The 21,278-nt window shown below is 38.4% G+C and overlaps 1 protein-coding gene across 2 annotated transcripts; it reads right to left on the reverse strand.

Annotated features, from left to right (window-relative positions):
• Positions 1-1,705: 1,705 nt before the first annotated feature.
• tdrd3 (tudor domain containing 3) lies at positions 1,706-16,967 on the reverse strand. Of its 2 annotated transcripts, none has more exons than XM_044031107.1 (14): positions 16,771-16,967; positions 15,876-15,960; positions 14,769-14,834; positions 13,751-13,911; positions 11,044-11,185; positions 10,787-10,858; positions 8,567-8,716; positions 8,085-8,240; positions 6,416-6,593; positions 6,051-6,176; positions 3,726-4,663; positions 3,208-3,330; positions 2,976-3,110; positions 1,706-1,886 (listed from the first exon to the last, which is right to left on the reverse strand). In XM_044031107.1, exons 1-13 carry the CDS (start codon positions 16,806-16,808, stop codon positions 2,994-2,996), a joined length of 2,352 nt encoding a protein of 783 aa, XP_043887042.1. In that variant the 5' UTR covers positions 16,809-16,967; the 3' UTR covers positions 1,706-1,886; positions 2,976-2,993. The 2 variants fall into 2 exon arrangements, with proteins under 2 accessions (XP_043887042.1, XP_043887041.1); XM_044031106.1 differs by having other exon boundaries at positions 2,976-3,113.
• Between the last annotated feature and the right edge of the window lie 4,311 nt (positions 16,968-21,278).

The raw sequence follows: 21,278 nt of genomic DNA on the forward strand, positions 1-21,278 counted from the left end.
CGGTCCACACCAAGTGAACAGACTGATGTGTGCGACGCTAGATTTAGCTGATTTGCTAGCAGGTCACGAGATGAAGTTGCAGTGCAGAACTTTTGGTCATTTTTGTTGATGTTACTCGTAGCGCTGTGACGATTAAACAACTATTAACTCAATTAAAATGATTTTGACAGGAATGGTATAAAGCGGCGATCCCCCAAGTATGGGCCGTGACCCCCTAGTGGGCCGTAACAGTACTACAGATGGGCCATGAAAAATAAATCAATGTGTTGTTATTAAGTTTTTACAATGAATAAAACAAATGCATGGTCTTTTATCTGACTTAGTGTAGCAGGTAAAATACTGTATATAGCGATATTGTGACATTTTATGTGTAAGTATCCAGTGTCATAATATGTGTGTCAAAACATGTAATATTTCAGTTGTGCACTTGTTCATTTTAATTTGTATGTTGTTATTTATGTTGATGGATAATTACGCACTTTGTTGTGAAGCTAAATCTTTCAAAATATGACGTGGAGCCCATCTGCAACAACCACATGCATGTGTTGAACGATATGCAAGTTCAGAAATAAAGTGGACTGATTATTAATCTTGCACTAATGGGAATTATTGATCTTAGTCTTGTGAGAAATTTCAGATTTGTGGGCCCTCTTGTTTGAGAGTGGCTGCCACAGAGAATTATACAAGATCTTGAAATGTGCAGGTGTTGCAGTATAACCTCGGAGAGACTAACAAAATGAGTAGTCATTTTAGAGATTATTTTTTAGCATTATGGTGAAGATATTGAACATGTGCTTTGTCATCAGTGTTGCAATTTGTAGACAGTCCACAACGGAGTTAACTGAGGTTTAATCTGCACAGTGTGAAGTCATCTGACAATGGCTGAATGGAACAAACAATTTGTCTGTATATCTGTAATTACGTACTAGTTTTGAAATGAACTCAAATCAACTTCACAATTAAAGCCAGCTGCTACATTCGTGGGTCAGTGAGAGATCACTATAAATTGTCAAATAAGGATTTTTGCACAAGTGAAGGCATCATGCATATAAGAGAGCCATGTTATTTTCTTAGCTTTCAAATGACTCACTTATTTGAGAATTTCTTCCTGGATCACAAAGAGCAAAAACATTTTATATCCCACTTTTATTCCAAGATCTTCGTCAGAACTTGGACAATGTTGCAGTGTGAAAATAAACTTGGGAGTAATTTATTCAAACGTACCATAAATAACGATAAATGATGATGACTGGAAGAATATCATACAGCTCAGTGCTCAGTGTGTACCCTTCCTTTGGCCCTATGTGTGCTGGGATTGGCACCAGCGCCCCGACGACCCTCATGTGGGGGATAGAATGAATGGATAGGCGCTACAATATACTGTCCTACGTAATATCACCTTACATTTAGCGTGCATTTGTATGTCTTTTGTTATGTTTAATGAAAAAATGTCCATAATAAAAATAGAAAAACTATCTCCTAATCATAACTACTAATACAATAAAATAAAACAAAGGACCCCTGAGAGGTTTCCATTTCTGCTCTTCATTATTTATTCATTTGAATTTGATAGTTTAAAAAAACACATTGAAACTACCAAGTTGCTACATACTCTAATATCCATTATTTTTAATGCATCCATTGAGAACAAATCTTCACATGTACATGTACAGTAGATATGTGTTGGAACAAAAACAACAGATGCTCATGTCAGTTTCTCTTTTATTTTTGCATCAGGTCCAAGCCCTTTGAAAAGATCTGTATGTCCCGACAGTGTGTATATATACACACAAACACATACACACATTTAGAAAACATCAGGAAGCACTCAGGATTGTTGCAGAAAAGTGACACAATCTGCCGTGGAAGGATGAGGGACACGCACACTGATGGATAAAGAAGACAAAAAGAGGAATACATTAGTTATATAAGTATAAACACGCTGTTTTTTAAAATTAACAAGATATTAGAGCTGCAAATAATGATTATTTTCGTAATCGATTATTATGTCAATTATTTTCTCGATTAATCAAGTAATCGTTTGGTCCATAAAATATCAGAAAATGTTAAAAAACGTCTATCAGTGTTTGTCAAACCAGGAAATGATGATGTTCTCAAATGTCTTGTTTTGTCCACAAACCAAAATGATTCAGTTTTAATGATTTCTTGTTATATGGAGCAAAGAAATTAAGAAAATATTCACATTTAAGAAGCTAAACCAATCAGAAATCTTGTTTTAATAATAATGAAAAAAGCTTCAAACCAATTAATCGATTATCAAAATAGTTGACGATTCATTTAGTAATCATCAAAGTAATTGTTTCAGCTCTACAAGATATCCACAAATATTTTGGCTATGTATTTCTGTATTAATGAGATTCATACTGTACGTATAACAGAGAAATACTTTCAACTCGGTTTTTATCGATTCAAAAGCTACATTTTTATCAAACCTGTGAAAAAAATATCTTGTATCTTATCTTACATTCAGAAAATGAATTTTGAATGAATTCCATTTAGAAATAAGTAAGGAACTAGCTATTCTAAAATACTCATAAAAAAAGACTGTTTTTATGAGTTGTCAAGATAATTACTTTCATTTAAAAATATGCCTAAGTTTTTATAAAGTAATGAGATACAAACTTGTGAATATATTTGACTTAGGTGAGAAAATGATCTTGTTAATTCAGAACAACTGAGGTTTTTATTTATTATTTTTTATTTATTTAGGTGAATTTTAGTTTGTCAAAAAAGTTTCTATGACGGTTTATCATGTTTACTATACGATTACATAATAATAATTAGCATAATAAAAACTCTTCCATTTAGAAACAGCAGCACTGCTCAAATTATTATTTGATCATGTTTATTATATATGAAAGTCTTCCATTTAGACATTGGAGCACTGTTTGTGATTTCATGTGTAACAATGGGGTAAATAAAATAAAATAATAATACTTATAATAATAATCTACCTGACAATACCAGACACATCAGTCTCGTGCTCTGGGCGGCTGGTAATACTGTTGAGTTGGTCTTGTCCGTCTGGGCTGTCCGTCTCCTCCACGGCGAAACTCCAGTGAACTGTCATAATAGCCATCGTCTTCCTCCTGCCGTTGTGTTTATAAGAAGATCGGAATGTTATTTTGGGGAGACTCATGTTTCCTCATCTCAAAATGTTTTAAATGTTACGTTCTTTCTCCTTACCATGTCAGCAGGGACAGGTTTTATGTTATGCAGCAGCACTTCTTCGCAGTTTCCATAGTCACTAAATACAACCACGGCCGTGGAGCCTGATGGATGCACAGCATCTATTCTGGCATGGTAGAACTTGACAGGCACACAAACAGACAGGAAGAAAGAGAAATTGTAATTTGAAAGCTAACAATTACATGTGTCAAGACAAAATGAATTTATGTCCATTTAAGTAACACGCAAATCATACACCCTGGCTTGTTCCCTTGCGTTTCTTATCTAAACCCCCTCCTGAGGCCAACCCTGCCTAATGCCAAATGGTGGGCTGAGAGATGAGTGAGGAGGAGAAGGAGGGAGGGAGGGAGGGAGAGTGGGGAGCAGTGCAGGGGGCGAAAGCTTTTACCATTTACTTTATCTCAAGACAAAGGCAACAGCAACATTGCACTAGTAATGTGAGGAGACTGTAAAGCGGAATACATGTTTTAACAACAACAACAGTTTTAGCTGCAACCAGGCCATAAACAACATACCTTACTGTCTTCCCAGTAAAGTGCCAGGCACTGGTCACCAGGTTTCCAAGCATGATCCATGATGTGACTTTTCTCTGGTCCTCGAGGACCTTGACCTCTGCCTTGCCCTGACCTTCTTTTAGGTCCAGAGTTATTAGAAGGGGCTTTCCTGGGAGGGGGCTCCCTGTTGGGTGGACAAGAGGAGTTTGGTGGCTTGATTGGCCCAGTTCTTTTGTGTTCCACATCTCCATTTTGGAAATGAGGAGGACCCCCTGTCATGACTCGAGAATCCCGTGATAAGCCAACCTCTTGGGTCGTCCCCGAGCTTCCTCCCCTCAAGTTAAAGTTCTGTGGCCCGGGATCTCTTTGTCGGTCAGGTTCGGCCCTTCCCTTCCTCCTGCTGTTGTTGGGTTCTTCAATTCTGTCCGTGTGCTTATGATTTACTCTTCCATCCACCTCACTGCCTGTAGAGTTAGTCGGTTTGAATGTGAGTCCGTTATCTTTTAATCCCCTCCTGTGAGACGGTCCAGTCATGTTCCCACCACCACCATCTCCATTTCTGGATCGCTGCAGGTTAGAACCGCTAAACTCCATCTGCTGCTGAGACTGCTGAGAACGCGTGAAAGTCGTTGGGAAGGAAGAAGGAAAAATCTGCTCGTCTCTGGTCTCTCTTCGGTCATTTTGTGGTCTATCTGATGGTCCTCTGGGCCATTTCTCTTGGTTCTTCCCCTGCTGGGACTGAACCGATATATGGGCGGTTGTACAGTTGGAGAGAGACTCCTGACCAGGTTTGGGAAAGTCAGTGTCCCTGTGGAAGCGAGGTGGTCTGTCATTCCTTTGCTGCCTATGCTCATAATGTGAGGAGAACTTGGTCTGTGACGTGTCTTTGGAGTAGCTATGCGTGTTGGAGAAATGTGCTTTACTCTCGTGATGTCTCTGTGGTGCCTGGTTCTTTGGCTCTGAGGAAACAAACCAAAATATGCAGCGTTATGAAAAATAATACTGGCATAAACAACTGTATCTAGGGTTGAGTATTAACAACATGCTGCAAGTTGGTGCCACAGATGCAACACCTGCTGTGTGGACATTTAGTAAAAGGGAGGAAGAACAACATGTTGAGTCAACCTGAAAGAATGCACCATATTTCATATGATTTGGTCTCTCGGCCTCAGTGGTGCCCCAGATTTATTTTATGCAGCAGAATCACATCCTCAGGTATATAAAACATGTTTGCCTTTTATACACATACTGTAACTATCCTCATCCTAGCTGTGGCTCACTAGCATGTATTGCAAATAAGTCAGAACTAAGGATAACGGTGCTCTAGAGTCACAGGACAAAAAAAAGAAAAAAGAAGTAACTGGAATCAAGTCACAATTAAAGTGATTGAGGCACTGTCAACAGGTTGGGTTAGGGTAGGATGGGACTTGGGTAAAAAGGTGCATTGTTTTATTTCACCTTGGTTCTGTGCTTGCAACTGTGATGCATTAGCGTGCAGTGCTAGTAAAGTGCTACGATCGAGCATGTTGAGCTCAGCCCACTCTACCACAGCCACATGAAAAAGACACAGATGCTCACAGCAGCATGGGATTTCAAACCACCAGCACAATTAGCTACAAATGAATGATGCATTTTAATATATTTAATTCATTTTGATGTCCCCACCTTTTGTATGAAAAAACAAATTGAGTGTAAGTGCTGTCAAAAATATCAATGTGCAAATCCTGGCATATACCTGCTTATCACGTAGACTACACCACTGCTATAGGCCTATTTCTTTCCGTATCTTAAATTACTATCCAGCACTTCTTCTTTGTCGCTGCACACACCTAATAAAATATTTAGTTGCACTCTATACATTTTTGTTGCATGTACAATGCAGAGGTTTGTAATCTCTCCATTTTGGTTTAGCTTATATTTCGACATATTTTGCTTGGATTTATGTATTTTTGTGTATATATTTAGGTGTGTTTACAAAAACATTCACATTTTTGCACCTTGTATTTTTGCAGTTGTTAAAAACTGCATTGACGTTAGTCTTTAAGTTTTTGGCACTTCTTTGCAATAAAATAATTCAGACAAAACCTGAATAACAACCAATGAAACACTACATTAAAGGAACATTAGCAAATCAAAGACCAGCATGGAATCATATATACACATTGTCTTCTGTCACACATATAACACATATATGTTATCAATCAAATGCTGCCTCTGTTAAACTGACATGCATCTCTTCTTAAAATACATAAAGGAAAAACTTTAAGCTTTATGGCTGTGAAAGTGTGAGAGGTTAATTGTTGCTGGGCAGCTGAAAATACACACAAACCCGCACAGTTCACCCACCATCAATGGAGAAAACTCCCATCTTTGATTCCAGAAAGTCAAACAGGGTGCTTGGTCCAGATGGCCTTCCTCCTCCGCCCTCCTCCTCATCTTCATTTCTAGACCGGCCTCGTCCCTTTCCTCTGCCTGAGAAGAACCAATGTTGATGCAGTTAGGAACAGTTTGGTCAATCCAAGTATGTGTGACAAGGATGTTTCAAGGTGGTGAAAGTTAAGCTTGTAACACAGCAGGTAACCTGTGCATGAAACACAGAATATCCATCTGAAGGCTATAGTGGTAGTGAATGGACTTAAATGTTCCTCCCCAAGCTTAATCGTGTGTGTGTGTGTGTGTGTGTGTGTGTGTGTGTGTGTGTGTGTAAGAACCTCTGGGTTGGGGCTTGTTAGACTCAGGTAGCACAGGTCCAGATCCGACTCCAGAAGATCCAGTCAGTAGGCTGTTGAGAGCCACTTCCAGATTGTTGTTATTATCCATCAGGGCCTGTCGAGCAGCCTCCCGGTTAAAGCCCATCTCCATGATGTCTCTCAGAGCACGTTCATCCACCTAGCACACACAACATAATGTAATATTAGATGTCTACAAAAAAAAAATCATACATGGGTAAGGATGGGTATCCTAAGGATTTATTGATACTGACACAGCACTGCTTACTGAAACATACTTGGTATTCCTATTGATACTACTAATTTGGTGCTGAGGATGCCTGAACACAGAGGTATGTGGAGGAGAGCAGTGAGAAAATGTCCTACTTTCTCCACCACCAGAGACAAAGTGAAGCTAAAAGCAACTTAAGTAACAAGCTACACAATTAAATATACTGAATATTAAATTCAGTTAAGTTTCTATCAGTGTCAGAGCCAGGAGACTGCACCGAGGACGCAGTTGCTCTATTAGCAACAGCAGAAATGTCAAACACGCTACGCCATCTCATGTTTATAGACATTTTTATAAACTGTTTGTGTTTCTTGGTGTTGCTAGCACTACCTAATTTACTTGCAATTTTCTTTTTACATGTAAAGCTATTTTTTGCTAAATTTAGCACAGAGACACAAACATAAAATAAACGCAGGGCAACATTAAATGTATACAAACTGACGGAACGGTTGGGAATCCGAAAATGCTGGTCAATTGCACTAAAATCCTTCAGTTCTGAAGTGTTCTAAAGCAAAGTTAGAATAAATATAACATGGACACTGATGTCAACATAGTTTGTCCAAAAGCAAATTATTACTTTAGTGCAGACCAGTGAGGCACCAATACCAATTAAGAACCAGTTTTCTATACCAATCCCTTGGCATGGTAACACTATCTGCGCTTCTCCATTATACAGTTCGAGCACAAATTGGCTCTACTCGGCATCAGGCACATTGTTTTCCATTACTATAATACCTCCTCAATGTAGACGGCAGCAAAAAACTGCCAACACACATATCAGTGACAAGCAAAGCAGGTCTACTCGGTGTGCTGAATCATTGGAATCAGTTAATTAAAAAGATTAGTTGAGTACTTTCTGCAGAACCTGTTTCAAACTCCGTGTGAAACAGTCACTGATTCAGCTCACGATCGCCAGCTTTCAGCAGTGCTGTCGCTAAATTCACCGGATTCCTATGTTAAATGTAGAGATTTTAGACATTTCCTTGCTAAATGTTGGAGATTATTGCATGTTGTCAGGATTTTTTTTAAAGTTAAACCCAGTCTATAGACCTTATAAAAAGTAGACGTCCGCTATTATTTTGTTGTCAGTAGTTGTGTAGCTTTACGAAACAGACAGGAGAACGAAATTGAAATGTAATATTGCTTCTATAAAAACAGGTAGTTTTATCATCATATCATCGAGAAAACTTTGTTCCCTCCATTTACAAATAACTGAAATGAACGGAAGGATCCCTAGTACCAAAGCACAATGAAGACCAGTTTCCAACCACTACATTGCATTGTTTCAGTGAATAAAGGCTTCAATACTGTGAAGTACAACCATCCCTTCAACATAGGCGTGAAGTGTTTTACAGGTCTGAACCAAGTTTGACTTCTCACCAGTTCTCGGTAGTTTCCATCCTGTCTGCTGTCAGTTCTTTCAACCCTGTCTTCTCCTCGTCTCCTCTGCTGGTATGAGTCTCTGCCTCGGGAGGAGGAAGCTGTGCTGGATAAATTACTGCCGGCATTTCCTCCTCCTCCAAACGTGCGGGGACCCTAACAAGGAAAAAGAACTTTAGGATCAATACAGCTGCATGGTGGAACAAAACAGCAGAGCAGAGACTGTGCAGCTGACGCTATTATTGTGATTTTTCATTTGAGAAGGTGTTTGAATCCCGAAAGCAATCCTGGTTAAGATGAATGCTAATCGGGAGCGAGAACAGAATAGGACAATTATTAGAGAAACTAAAAAGGTTCTAAAAATTATACATCCAACATAAGAGGTAGAACATTCTAACACAAAATATTACATGATGTTACAGTAGAGAGTAAGAATAGCTCATTTCCATGAACTGTAATAACAAAGATCCATAAGGACTCACGTCTTTGGTCTTGGCCACCTCAGCAATAGCAGCTGTCCGCTGTTTTTCAAACTCATCATTCTCATCAGCAGTTTTGAGCACACTGTGAGTCTGGAGGGTTTTCCTCTGGTCCAGTTCTCTGCTGTCCACTTCATCCTTCCTTGCACATTTCTGCAGGATGCAAATAAAGAGGCTTTGTCAACCAGAATCAAGGCTCTCGTTCATATACAATAACAGTCCAAAAAGTTCACTCTAGCTCACAAAATGTATGCTCTAAACTTTTCTTTGGCTTTGCTTGTTTGCTTGACAGTTTCGAGTGCACTTCCTGCAATCTTGTGTCACGTGATGTTGCTGGGCACCGTCACAGCACCAGCATGTGACACTTGACTGTCAAGATAAACAAACAAACATACACTAGCCAAAGAAAAGAACATAGTTATGAGATATAAGACAATGTTGAATTCTGTGCTGAATAAATAAAAAAATAAATAACAAATGCTCAAGTAAACTGTTTTAATGTATTTCTTTCACTGCTGACCTAAATCCAAACAGTAGATTAGCAGTCTACTATGCAGGCACTGACAAAGAAATAGATAAAAGGTTTTGCTGCTGTGAACAAAAATTCCTCATCACCTGGATTCTTGAAATTAATCCACAATGGATGCTGGAAACATTAATTTTTTTAACAAAAGATTTTAACATAATAAATTAAACTGCAATGTCTATTACCAGTCAATCTAATGCCCTCTGTCATGGTCATGTGAGTGTGTCTGTGTAAACTTTATGAAGAATGTACTAGGCCTCGATATTAAAAGACAATTATTCATAAAATAAAACAAATCTAATTTTATGGAAAGTTCTTGGTCAAACAGGAACAATCTGCATTAATCACAGTTCAGGTTGTCTTTTTGAATTGAAATGTACACATATCTTACGATACGTATATTGCACATGTTTTTACGAGGCGATGATACATTTTCAATTCATAGAGTTGTACTGAAGTTACTGTCAGTGGTTAACATAAACGCCAAGATTTCAAACAACAGCAATCAAGATCTCAAAGCTGCCTCCTAATTTTCAACGCCGAACCGAGTTTCAAATATATCAACAGCGACTTTGCAGGAATGAGATAGAAAGTCAACACTTTCTGCAGCTTTCTTTCATGACTGTACTAGAGGGGGATGATTCAATCAGTGAAGTCGGCAACTGAATGGAGCAACGACCTTTACTTGCGAGCAGGTTCACCACCTTCTTTCTATTGCGTTGGCAATCTCAGCACAATAAAGTGATAGCCAGCCAGATTAAAAAGCCAGAGGTGATTTATCCGAAGAGAGAGAATGTGGGCAATCTAATATATATAAAAAAAACCAAGCCAAATGTATCAAGTGTTAAGAGGATAGTTAATATCACAAAAACACGTTATCTGTTTTCCTCCTGTCATCAGTATTTTGAATCTTGTTTGGAATTCCCCACCACAGAGATTTCCACTGCCAGGTCAAAAAGCTTACTTTGCATGGTTTAATACATTTTTGTGTAGAAAATTGGTAAACCCCAATCTCCTGGTTCGAAGACCAAGTATTAGAAATGTAGTGCAATCCGAAAATCTAGAGAATATTACATCATTTAGTAATAGTAGTAAGAATCCAAAAACCCAATAGCATGCAGATACAAATGTTTCCTGCTCTATGATTCTTGCATAAGAGTACTGACTCACATTAAGTATGTTTTAAATGAGAAACAATGTGTTCAATGTTTTGTTAGTGTTGTTTATTTCAACATGGCAATGTGAAAAAAAAGGAAAATGAAAGGTGGTTTATTAATTTCTGACACCTTACAAATCTAATTGTAGAAAGAGACAGAAATGTTTGACAGCGTGATGAAGTATTATTTTTAATAGTGCACTTGAGGCCTGTTTATCTTTAAAATGTTTCATCTCTTCTCACCTTCTCTACAAATTACATAATTCCCACCATGTGTGGCTTGAAAGGGGAAAAACCGACAAACACATAACTGTGAGCAACATCAGTCTGGCATTTTAAAGATTCATGAAGATCTCAGTAAGATCTGAGAGATCATTATTCAACAGACCCCATGACATCTATTAAATCACCACTTAGAACTCTTTTTCATTAACATTAATACTGATTGCATTTTATATTTGTGTTTTGTTTCTCTTTTGGTGTTCACAGACGGGAAGCAATTTGCCACGTTTATTTTGAAAAAGAGAATAATTTCCCTCACCTGACCAAATGGCACAAAGGGAGGAGGTCCACCTTCAGCTCCGATATTACTCCTGCTGTGTTTTGCCAGACTCTGCATGTGTAATAATAAAGAAAGAATATAATTAAAAATGAATCCCAGAAAGAATTAAGGCAGGCAGACTGTGGTATTTAATACAGATTTCAAATTATTATTATTATTATTATTATTACTATTATTATTAACAAATATGAAATATATGAATCCAACCAAGCAATCACAATAAAAGTAACCCTCACCCTTTGCAGTTCCCATTTCTCCACCATGTGGTCGACCTCTCCTCCAAGTACAGATATTTTTGAGTCATCAAGCAGCAAAAGACCATTTTTAACCTGGACTGTACCAAGGAGCTTCACCTTTATTCCAGGGGGGGTATTAAGACTGAAAAACAACAACAATAAAACATTACTTATGAAAGAAAGCTTTAAGAAATGAAATTGGCTGATTTTTATCATGCTCAACCCGAACCAGAGCTAAAGATGAAAATTTCTAGCAAAAATCATCTTCTTTAGGCTTCTCATATTATTTAAATATTCAATGTTTTTATTTGTCGAATATACTCCAGCACAGGAGAGCTAATGAAACTAACAGTTTCGGGAGCAGCCAAACCATATGGAGTCAAAGACCCAGGTAAATTTCACTTCTGCGGGATCTACAGCATATTCAATTTATAGGAACTTCAAGATGCATTCAGGAAACCTAGTAAATGTCATCTCTTCTGCAAACACACATGTGCTGCCACCTTGTGATAATAGAAATACCCTATATTAGATAATACCCTAACCCTAACCCTAACCCATGGAAAATTAGTCACAGTACCAAACAGAACAAACAGTCACAGTAATAGATCACCCATCCCAACTCAACATATATATATATATACACATATATATATATATATATATAGAGAGAGAGAGGGAGAAAGATTTCCCTGTACCCAACTGCAGAGGTCATTTAGTCTTTTCTGTTGTGAAATGTTTATCATTCTCATTTCGCACCAGTTTTCTTTATTGTGTAAAATGATGATACGATATCATGCCGATAACATCCTGCATCTCTAATTGAAGAAAAGTACATTTTTGTTTGTATAACACTTAAACCTATTCAAGGGCTTCACACACTGTAATTGTATATACTCGCCCACACCCTATCGCCCTGCCCATTCCACTTTATAAATGACATGGCTGAGTGCCAGGAGATGGGTGGCCAGACTTCGAGGGCCTATTAATAATCCCAGCTGCTCACCCCATCCTCATGGTAAATTAAAAGCCCCTCTATCTCATCAGGCCTGATAAGGCCTCTGCCTCTCTCATTAGGAAAGCACTGGGACTTAGAAGGATTTCCAGCTACTGACGCCGGATGCCAAACAACTATCGGGGATTTCACTCCAAACCTCTGGGATGGACGCTCGCAGCCTCATGACAGCAGCAAATGCACAAATGAGGCATCCTCTATCCTCCATCCAATCATGTGCATCAAATTCTACAAACACATTATTCAACCTCAGATCAATGGTTCTGCTTAATTCCTCATTGTCATCCCTGTCTGACAGTCTCACACACACTGAACAGTCCTGTTATCAGACCCATCGCTCACGGCCTCAGCCACACATTAGGAAACACTGACCACCACTGTTGGTGGCCAGTGTGTGTGTGAGTGCTTCATAAAGAAGGGATTTGTTCTGTTTTCTCCTCTCTTCCCATCAGGAAGTCAAGGCCCACACTCTGGCCACTCCACCTGTACAGACTTGGCTAGTCACCATGGCAGCAGTCGCCAAGGCCACCGTTGCTGGGATGGAGATGCAATTAACGGGTGGGGATTGTTAGATCAGCTGCCACCACGTGGAAAATGCAGATAAAGGGGAAAAACAGAGGCATGTGGTGGGGTGAGAGTGTTGACAGAGAGGTGAAGGAGAGGGATATGAGCAGAATCTTACACATTTTTGCTTTGAATAAATGAGGCACAACTGGCTACATGACACCTGCTTTGCATTCATGTAGCAACCAGAAAAACATTCTCTGGTGGTGTCCCGAAAAGGGTTTCAACGCATCAGGGATGAACACCAGTGAAGATGATGGAAAGCCTTCATGGATTTAGCAAAGTCTCTGTAGATTTGCAATGTGCATTTCTCCTTTTGATGTATCTAGCACTTGCCTTATGGGGAGGGGTTATCCTCATAAATTGAGTAGTTGTTTTTAAGACACGTGCCTTTTTGTTATGTTGCAACCTAGGGCAACACCACATAATCTATTATTAAACGACTATTTCGATTATCTATTAATCGATTTGAGTGTTTTTAATAATTAAAACAAGTTATATGACTTTGACTTCTTATATGTGAATTTTCTGGTTTCTTTGCTACAAATGACAAAAAATGGTTAAAAATACATACATTCTTAGACTGTAGACAAAACAAGACATTATCCATTCTAGGTTTGGGAAAACACTTATCAACATTTTCTGGACAATTAAAATTAAAAACTGATAATACACACAAACGAGGCTAAAACATTTTTAAAAAATGTCACAAAAATGCTTCAATCAAACTGCCATCTGACCTGAAACTGAGATTAAATGTGGAATCCTAACTTTAATTCCAGGAAATTATTTTTTCCCAGAATTAAGAGATTTAAAGTCATAATTTTGACTTTAATCTCAGAATCCAAAAAAATATTTTTCCTCAGATGCTGCAGACAACTGTGCAGAGAAGCACTGGACCTTGGAGTTATCACTTAAAAGCAGGAATAAGCAGGGATAATGAGTTTCACTGCATCAGGCCTATGTCTGAGAATAATAATGTTCTTCTCCAATGAGCTATTGCTGCATTGTGTCTTTTTGTTTAGTTTTTATCTTTACAATTATCAGTGATCTTAACTTCCTAAACTATTCAAAAGGCACCACATCCACTTATTTGCACTGAACCCAATATATTTCTAAATGAGATACCTGATCTTAGACAGGTGTTTGAATTCTAGTCCGACACAGGTGGTTTGCCCATCTGTCATTTGCAGGCGCAGCATTCGTGGCGCACCCTGGGACTCCTCATGGTCTTTAGGAGCTGAGATGTTCCTCACTTTCTGCACCTGCAGAACACATGGACCCACCAACTGTCCATGTGCAAGAGACAATAGATGAGTTATGGCGTAGAAGGAAAAAAAACAGCAGCATGTGGAAAGCACTGTGAAATATGAACATGAACTGAGGTTTGATTAAAAATAAAATTCCCCATTTAGTGTCAGTAACTGTTCTATTTAAAAAAGCAATTGTCAGACCTGTTTTACATTCAGTGAAAGTGTAAAATATGGACAGGCAATCTACATTACAATATCTGCTGTGTAAAGCAACTTTAAAAGCTCAAACACGATTAATTATTTCATTCATAATATTAACTGTGTGAGATTATCAGTGTACGACCAGGATGTCACAAGTTTGTCCACTTAATTCGAGGTCTGAAGGAGAGCCAGGCTAAGTTCACAAGTTTTAATTAGATGTTTTAATCCACTGACAATATTGTTGGAACATGTATTCTCTCCATTTGAAAGCTCCACTTTCTCAGTCCTGAGATCCATGTTTGTCAGTCTATTAGGGCCATCTAGTGGCAATTAAAATAACTGCACTTCAAAATGTTCACTTAAGCCTATAGTCCTGTGGCATTCAGCTAAAACTTTCTAAATCTCTTCTCCTTGGCCAGTCATTGACATGCTTCATTTTAATACATTTTAGTGTTTCTTCCATTGAATGACTGTTATTTTTACCCATGTTTTAGGTCTTAATTCATAGCATTTGTTTTTTTATATATATTTCATTGCTGCCTCGTGTGAGCTTTTATGTCTTTTATTCATTATTGTCTATAGCACTTTGGTCCACTGTGGTTGTTCTAAAGTGCTTTAAAAAAGTTGGACTGGAGCTAAGTTTCATAAATACAGCCCTGAAACAGCCATAGAAGATGTTCTCTACCACTCACCGACTCTGTTCGTCCGCTGTTGATGTCAGCCGGAAGGAATTTTCTCCCAATAGATCTAAGATCACTCTGCAAGGGAAATATAGCTTAGTTTAAAAGACATGACTTATAATGGAATTTAAAAAAAATAGGTTTGAATACACAGTATTGATCTTCATAATAATCTGTCTAATGTTCCTTTTCTCTTTCACATGCTGTCAGTATAGGACTTGCAGTGCATAAGAAGTATGTATAAAAATGTTAACGTAAAGAATTAAGGCTGCAACTAATGATTATTTTCATAATCGACAGATTAGTTGTTTGGTCTATAAATTATTAAAATGTCAATTGGTGTTTTCCAAACCTCGCAATTATGATGTTCTCAAATGTCTTGTTTCGTCCATAAACCAAAATTGGTCAGTTTGGAAAATCTCTTTGTCATATGGATTAAAGAATGCAGAAAATATTCATATTTTAGAAACTAAGAAAATCTTGAGAACTTTATCAAAATAACTGACAATAAATTAAGTAATCAATGCAGCCTTATAATGTATTATGGTTAAGCATTGGCATATTGATTGTATTCAATTTAAACTGACCCTTGCTAAATATTTAACAGTTGTATAACAATCTCACGGGATTGTACTCCTTTATTGTGTGCATATTTTCTTCATACCACAATGTTTATGATGCTGCAATGTTTTCCCAATAAACTTGCACAAGGAATTGAATCACTGGCTCACGTCTTTTAAATAAAATAAAAATGATTATCAAAATATTTATGTTTACCATTAATTTAGCAATCGATTAATTGAATAATGGTTGCAGCCCTAAACAAGATTAAACCTTACATCAAGTGTATGTAATTGATGCACCTAGAGCTGGAAAAAAAATAAGAAAGATCTTCAAAATCATTGAAGGAAAGTTCTACTGAATCTTGTACCGCAATACAGTGTGATGGCAAGATTTGGAATTGCTTAATATAAGGAACATGTTTTTTTACATACCCTACAATGTGTTTATTTAATATAAAAGTTAAAGATGTAAGTGTGCATCATGTTTGTATTATTGTATGTCATGTGTTGTGTTCAAAATAGGCAATAATCCATCACGAGAGCTGAAAAAACTTACATCAAGTGCAATTCGAATAATGTCACTGTGTGTCACTTTCTCCGCAGACCCTTTCAGTTCAGCTACGCCTTCATCGCTGAGGTACCTGTGAAATGACACACAGGGTGGAGAGGGAAGGTGATGAGGTCAGCAGAGGTCTAAACACTAGGCGTTCACTTTAAGCAGATAATTTGCGCACAGCATTTCTAAAATAAATATCACGCTGAAAGAAACTTCTTTTGTCTCACACACACCATTCAGTTATATTTCAATTCAGTGAAAATGCTGAAACCCGTAACCAAATCTGGTACAAGGCATGTTTTCCCCCTACCAAGACTAAAGTATGTTATACTATTTGTTGATTCAAACACATTTAACTTTACTTATAGTTTTTCACTGTTTAGCCTCGGAAAAAACACGTAAAATACACAGCAGGAGAGAGAATACCATTAACTAAAAACTGAAAGGGGTAAATAATAACATATACGTGTTAAGTGGGCAAAGCTGAGCTAGTGAGTAAAATACGTTGACAAGTTCTCACTATCAAAATAAACTGCGAGTTTTAGATTTACCCGAACTCGGCTGGTATCTTTGTCCAACTCATTTAACATTTAATACTGATACTGATTAACACTTAACACAAACCGGAGCGACACACGTTAAGTAGTGGAAAGCTAAGTGTGCATTAGCTTGCTAACGATGTTTATATCGCTAGCTACTTAGTTAGCGAACATTTCTTTCGCTTAAACAAGACTAACGGCCTTGCAAGAATGAATACGATTTTACCTGACCACGTGCACTTGGGATAAACTATGCCAATACATACTATTAATAATAATCATATATTATTCGGCAAAACAAATCTGCCGAACAGGGTGTTAGCTAGCTCACTGACATTAGCTCCAATGCTACCTACCAGCCCTCTTTCGTCAAGGAATCTGTCAAATCGGTCATTTTCTCCTAAATCGTATATGTGGGAGGAAACAGACACCGGGGGTTTGTACCGATCACATGTAAATAACGACTATATGATTCTGTCGTGCATATTCCTCTGCTGTCATCGGTAAGGCTCGCTAGTGTGAGAACCGAACGACCCTGCGTAATGACGTAGAAGTAGACGCGTTTTATGAGTACGGGGAGCGGAGAGGGTCAAAACGCTTAACTATTCCGTGAGAGGAGAGCGATGAGAGCGGAACACACGTCAGAAAGGTGACCTCACAGTGGAGCCTTGTATTGTGACATTTTAGATCAAGGGTGTCACCCCTTACATTAAATGTGAGCTTTTAAATTGCAGCTCGCTTTTTTTATTCGTCTTCTGAATATTCCACTCACCATGCTGCTACACTGATGTATCTACACCAACAACCATTTGCACTGTATGTGTTTTATTCTCTATTATGAAATTCAAGTTTGACTTGATTTATAACTTCTCATGACTTAGTTTGTGTTTGTGGTTAAGGTGGTTAAGACCGGTACCCTGTGTGCGAAAGACATCATGGTCGCAAGTTCGATTCCACCCCTGGCTGATTGTACTCGATTCCATTGTAAGTCTCTTTGGATAAAAGCGTCTGCTAAATGACATGTAATGGTAATAATAAAGGAGGTAGATAATGGGGAGCAAGTAAATGGAGAGACTTGTAGTAAAGGAGGAGAAGCTTGAAGGTGATCAGGAACCAGTGTAGTTGTTTCAGCGTAGGGTTATGTGTTGCCAAGGTCTGGTCCGAGTGAGAACACTAGAAGTAAAGTTTCAGACGTGTTGGAGCCTATCCAGGCTTTTCTTGGGGACCACAAACAGCACGGAGTCCAGGTGAGAAATAATTAAGGCATGGATGAGGATCTCTGCGACAGAATCAGGGCACAATGGCCGGAGTCAGGAGATATTTTTTAGATGGGAGGCGGATTTTGTGACAGATTTGATGTGCGTGTTAAATGATAGAGTTGAGTCCATATTGACACCCAGGTTGTGCACCTCTGACAGTGAAGTGGTGATGTCGTCGACAGAGAGGACCAGATCTCCAACCTTGTTGAGCAACCATCATCAACTCTGTCTTCCAGCTGTTTAGTTGGAGCAGGTTAGAGGTCAACCAAGATTTTATTTCCAGTAGACAGTTGATAAGTGATTGTGGAGGGAGCTGAGTGGGTGGAGATGTGCTGAGATAGAGTTGAGTATCATCGGCATAGCAGTGGAAAAGACTAAGACATTATTGTTGTCATTAAAACAGTGTACACCAAACAGTGTGCAAAACTGTGGATAATAAATAGTTAGGTTAAAAAACATAATATATATACACATATATGTACAAAAATGCTGCATCTTGAAAAAATCAGTCAACTATATGTATTCATATCTGTATTCACAAGGGGCAATTTCAGGGCCAGCACATGTCATTATGGGGCCCTAAGCAGAAATGTATTTGGGGCCCCACTCCACCACCTTGGAGTAGTCTGTGTCCCAGTATTATTGATACAAATGCAACACTATAAATTGCATTAATCATAACTGTGTTATTTACTCCACAGTCCACACTGTGTCTTAACCTTAGAGGACTTGCTAAATGTTGGAGATTAACACATGTGTTCAGGATTTTTAAGTCTTTTTAACTGATCTACAGTCCGGCATTGTTCCATTTGATTCTTGTGTCGGACGTCACGCTCATGGGTCTTCCAGTGACGACACTCTCTGCCAACCAGTGGCCGTCTATTGTCGTCTCATTTTAGTATGAGCTCAGCTCGCTTGGAACTACGTCAGAGCAGGTACCAAAAAAAGCAACATGTACCAGATACTATCCCTAATAGAAAACCAAAACAAAATGAGTAGTGCTTGAATTGTATAATAGTGTAGGATCTGAGCCAGAAAATGATTAGTGCATTTTTTTATCATAAAAACCCCCAAAAGGGAGAGAGAGAGAGAGACCGAGACAGTGAAGGAGAGGGTTGGCGTCACACACAAGGATAGTGATTTTCATTGATACCACAAGATGGCAGTATATGCACACTGAAATGTAGAAAAGCATTTTCTCTCTCCCACGTGTTTATCAAGATTTATGGAAGCTCTTGTTGAGAAGCTTCACCAATAGAGATGGACCAGTCCATTGTTCAGTCTTCTGTGTGAGGATGACATTTCTCTCTTTCTGGCCCTTATGTCTCAAATCGACATTTTCTGCATTAAATCTACATTAGTATCAAATGAATAGCACCAATACATTATTGTGTCACATAACAATGCAAGACTTTGTTATGAGGTTGAAATGTGCAGTCCCTGTCACAGGGACTTTTATGTTCTGATGCAACAGATTATAAATCTACATGAAATGTCCCTGCTTGATTCACTTCTTCAAAACAATGTATAAAACATAAACATTTAAACCTCCTGCCCTTGTCTATGAATAGAGTCACTTTAAGACTCTGTGTTTTATGTCATTTTAACAACCATCACTCACCAATTTCTGTGAAGTGTTGGTGTATTAATATTTTATGTCGCGGCAATGATGACTGGAGATAGTCGTCGTAATAACTCATTCTCAAGTCAAGCAGAAAATACACTCACAAAATGGGTTTTCTGGTGTCTTTATACAGCAGAGATCAGTGTCATTATCAGTGCAAGACACTTTAAATTGCCATTGTGTGGCATTTGATCCTCCTGTACATCAATCTTTATGACAATTATTTGACCATTTTGGATGGGTAGAGCTGTCTTAGAGGATTAACACACAACTGACACAACAAGGCTTGTGTTCAATGAGATAAAGAGTGCTAATGCCATGCAAGCATCCATGTGGAAGCCTTTGAGGAAACCGGAATTAAAGGTTGTTCTTTTTTTGAAAGATAACACGATTTGAAAAGGTTGAATTGAAAGAAATTCAAATTTCCTTTTCACAGTGATTTTCAAATCAAATGTTCACAGCAAATCTGTTTTCAGCCATTCCCACACAAACCATGTCTACCACCATGTCAGTTTTCCTCACAATACATCCCATTAGTAGACAATTACACTGATTTGCTGCTCCACAATGATGCTCAATAAACAGCACAAGCCAATAACATGAATTTAGTTGTCTATTTGTCAAATACAGACAATATTTAGACAACTATACAAATATAACAGCGGTGTCAAGGGCCCGTGGATGACAAGATGTCCTACATCAAAAGATTTCAGTTTATTTCTTTTTCCATTGACAGCATCATCTGTTCACATTAAAGATGCACAGATTAAGGATACAGAGGAGATTTCAGATGGAGTGTGGGTAGTACTGTGCACAGACGGAGGGGCAGGGGCAAAAATTAAAAGGGCATCTACTGCGCACCAGGCGAAATAGCAAATAGCAACCTGCGGCCAAAGGCAGCCCATAGTCAGAGTTTGGGGTGTGGAAGGGGGTGCAATGCAATGGCAGATTATTGTGATGCTGTTCTGATCGCTTTCCCTTTTGTCCTCTCTACTATCCTAATACAATTGCCAAAGTTAAACCCACATTGTTGTTTTAATATTCAGTGTTTCCCCCACCCACACCCTTTTTCCCAAGACTGGCCACTGCAATGTTCATTGGCTCCATGGGCATTTCGAATTTTGGTTTTCTTGTGAGGTTGAGGGTTTAATTCCCTGCTCCACTAGTCTACATGGACATAGACACGAAACCTTCCTCCTGACAGCTTTAGTGTGTGGAGTGAATGATGTGAGAGAATGAGTGTGAATATATATGAGTAGGAGCGCATCACACACAAGTTCCTGTTTGTTGCATCTGACAAGGTATTTGAGATTTTACTGTAGCCCTAGGCTCACTTTTAAATCGCAATAACAAAACTGACTGCCAAGAGTATAAAGTACATTCAGACTTTCAGTATATAAGACTGCACTATCTACTTTAATAATGTGGTTTCTTGGCAACATTTGCATGGATGCTTGTTTATATCTGCCCTGAAAAGATTGATAATCCCCATACTAGAAAATGACACACACAGACTACTGTTTGGTAACATTGTGTTTGTTTCCAATTTTTTTTTATACATATTTTCCTTCAGAGCTTCCTTTTATATTTTTATATTTTACTTTATTTTTGTTTTTCATTGTCTTTCTTTGTATGTTTGTTGAATATAACACAAGATTTGAGGCAGTTTGTGGTTTTCTGTTTTTAACCGCTTGTTGAAATGTACAGGTGTGAGCCTGTCACTGTTGTTTTCTGTTGTGTGTCGTTCTTATGTCAACCCCCATTGTTCATTCTGTCATTCGAACCGCCATGACATGTACTGCGGAACATCCAGGTTGCTAAAACGAACAGCCCCAACAAGAGGGGCCATTGATTGACAGCCGAAATTGGCCAATGATACGCCGCTGCTATCATAAACAGAGTCGAACGAACCAAAGACTATTGACTATGCGCGTCACCGCAAATGTTATTGGTTGAATTGAACACGCGGAGCTTACTGCGT

This window comes from Solea senegalensis, linkage group LG7 (assembly GCF_019176455.1).
Source record: "Solea senegalensis isolate Sse05_10M linkage group LG7, IFAPA_SoseM_1, whole genome shotgun sequence".
Taxonomy (NCBI): domain Eukaryota; kingdom Metazoa; phylum Chordata; class Actinopteri; order Pleuronectiformes; family Soleidae; genus Solea; species Solea senegalensis.

Coding starts and splice junctions, on each gene's coding strand:
- tdrd3 (XM_044031106.1), bottom strand. CDS start 16,808: ATGACCGATTTGACAGATTCCTTGACGAAAGAGGGCTG. Junction 13,912..14,768: donor ACAGCGGACGAACAGAGTCG/GTGAGTGGTAGA, acceptor GCACATGGACAG/TTGGTGGGTCCATGTGTTCT. Junction 3,331..3,725: donor TTTACTGGGAAGACAGTAAG/GTATGTTGTTTA, acceptor GTGCCTGTCAAG/TTCTACCATGCCAGAATAGA.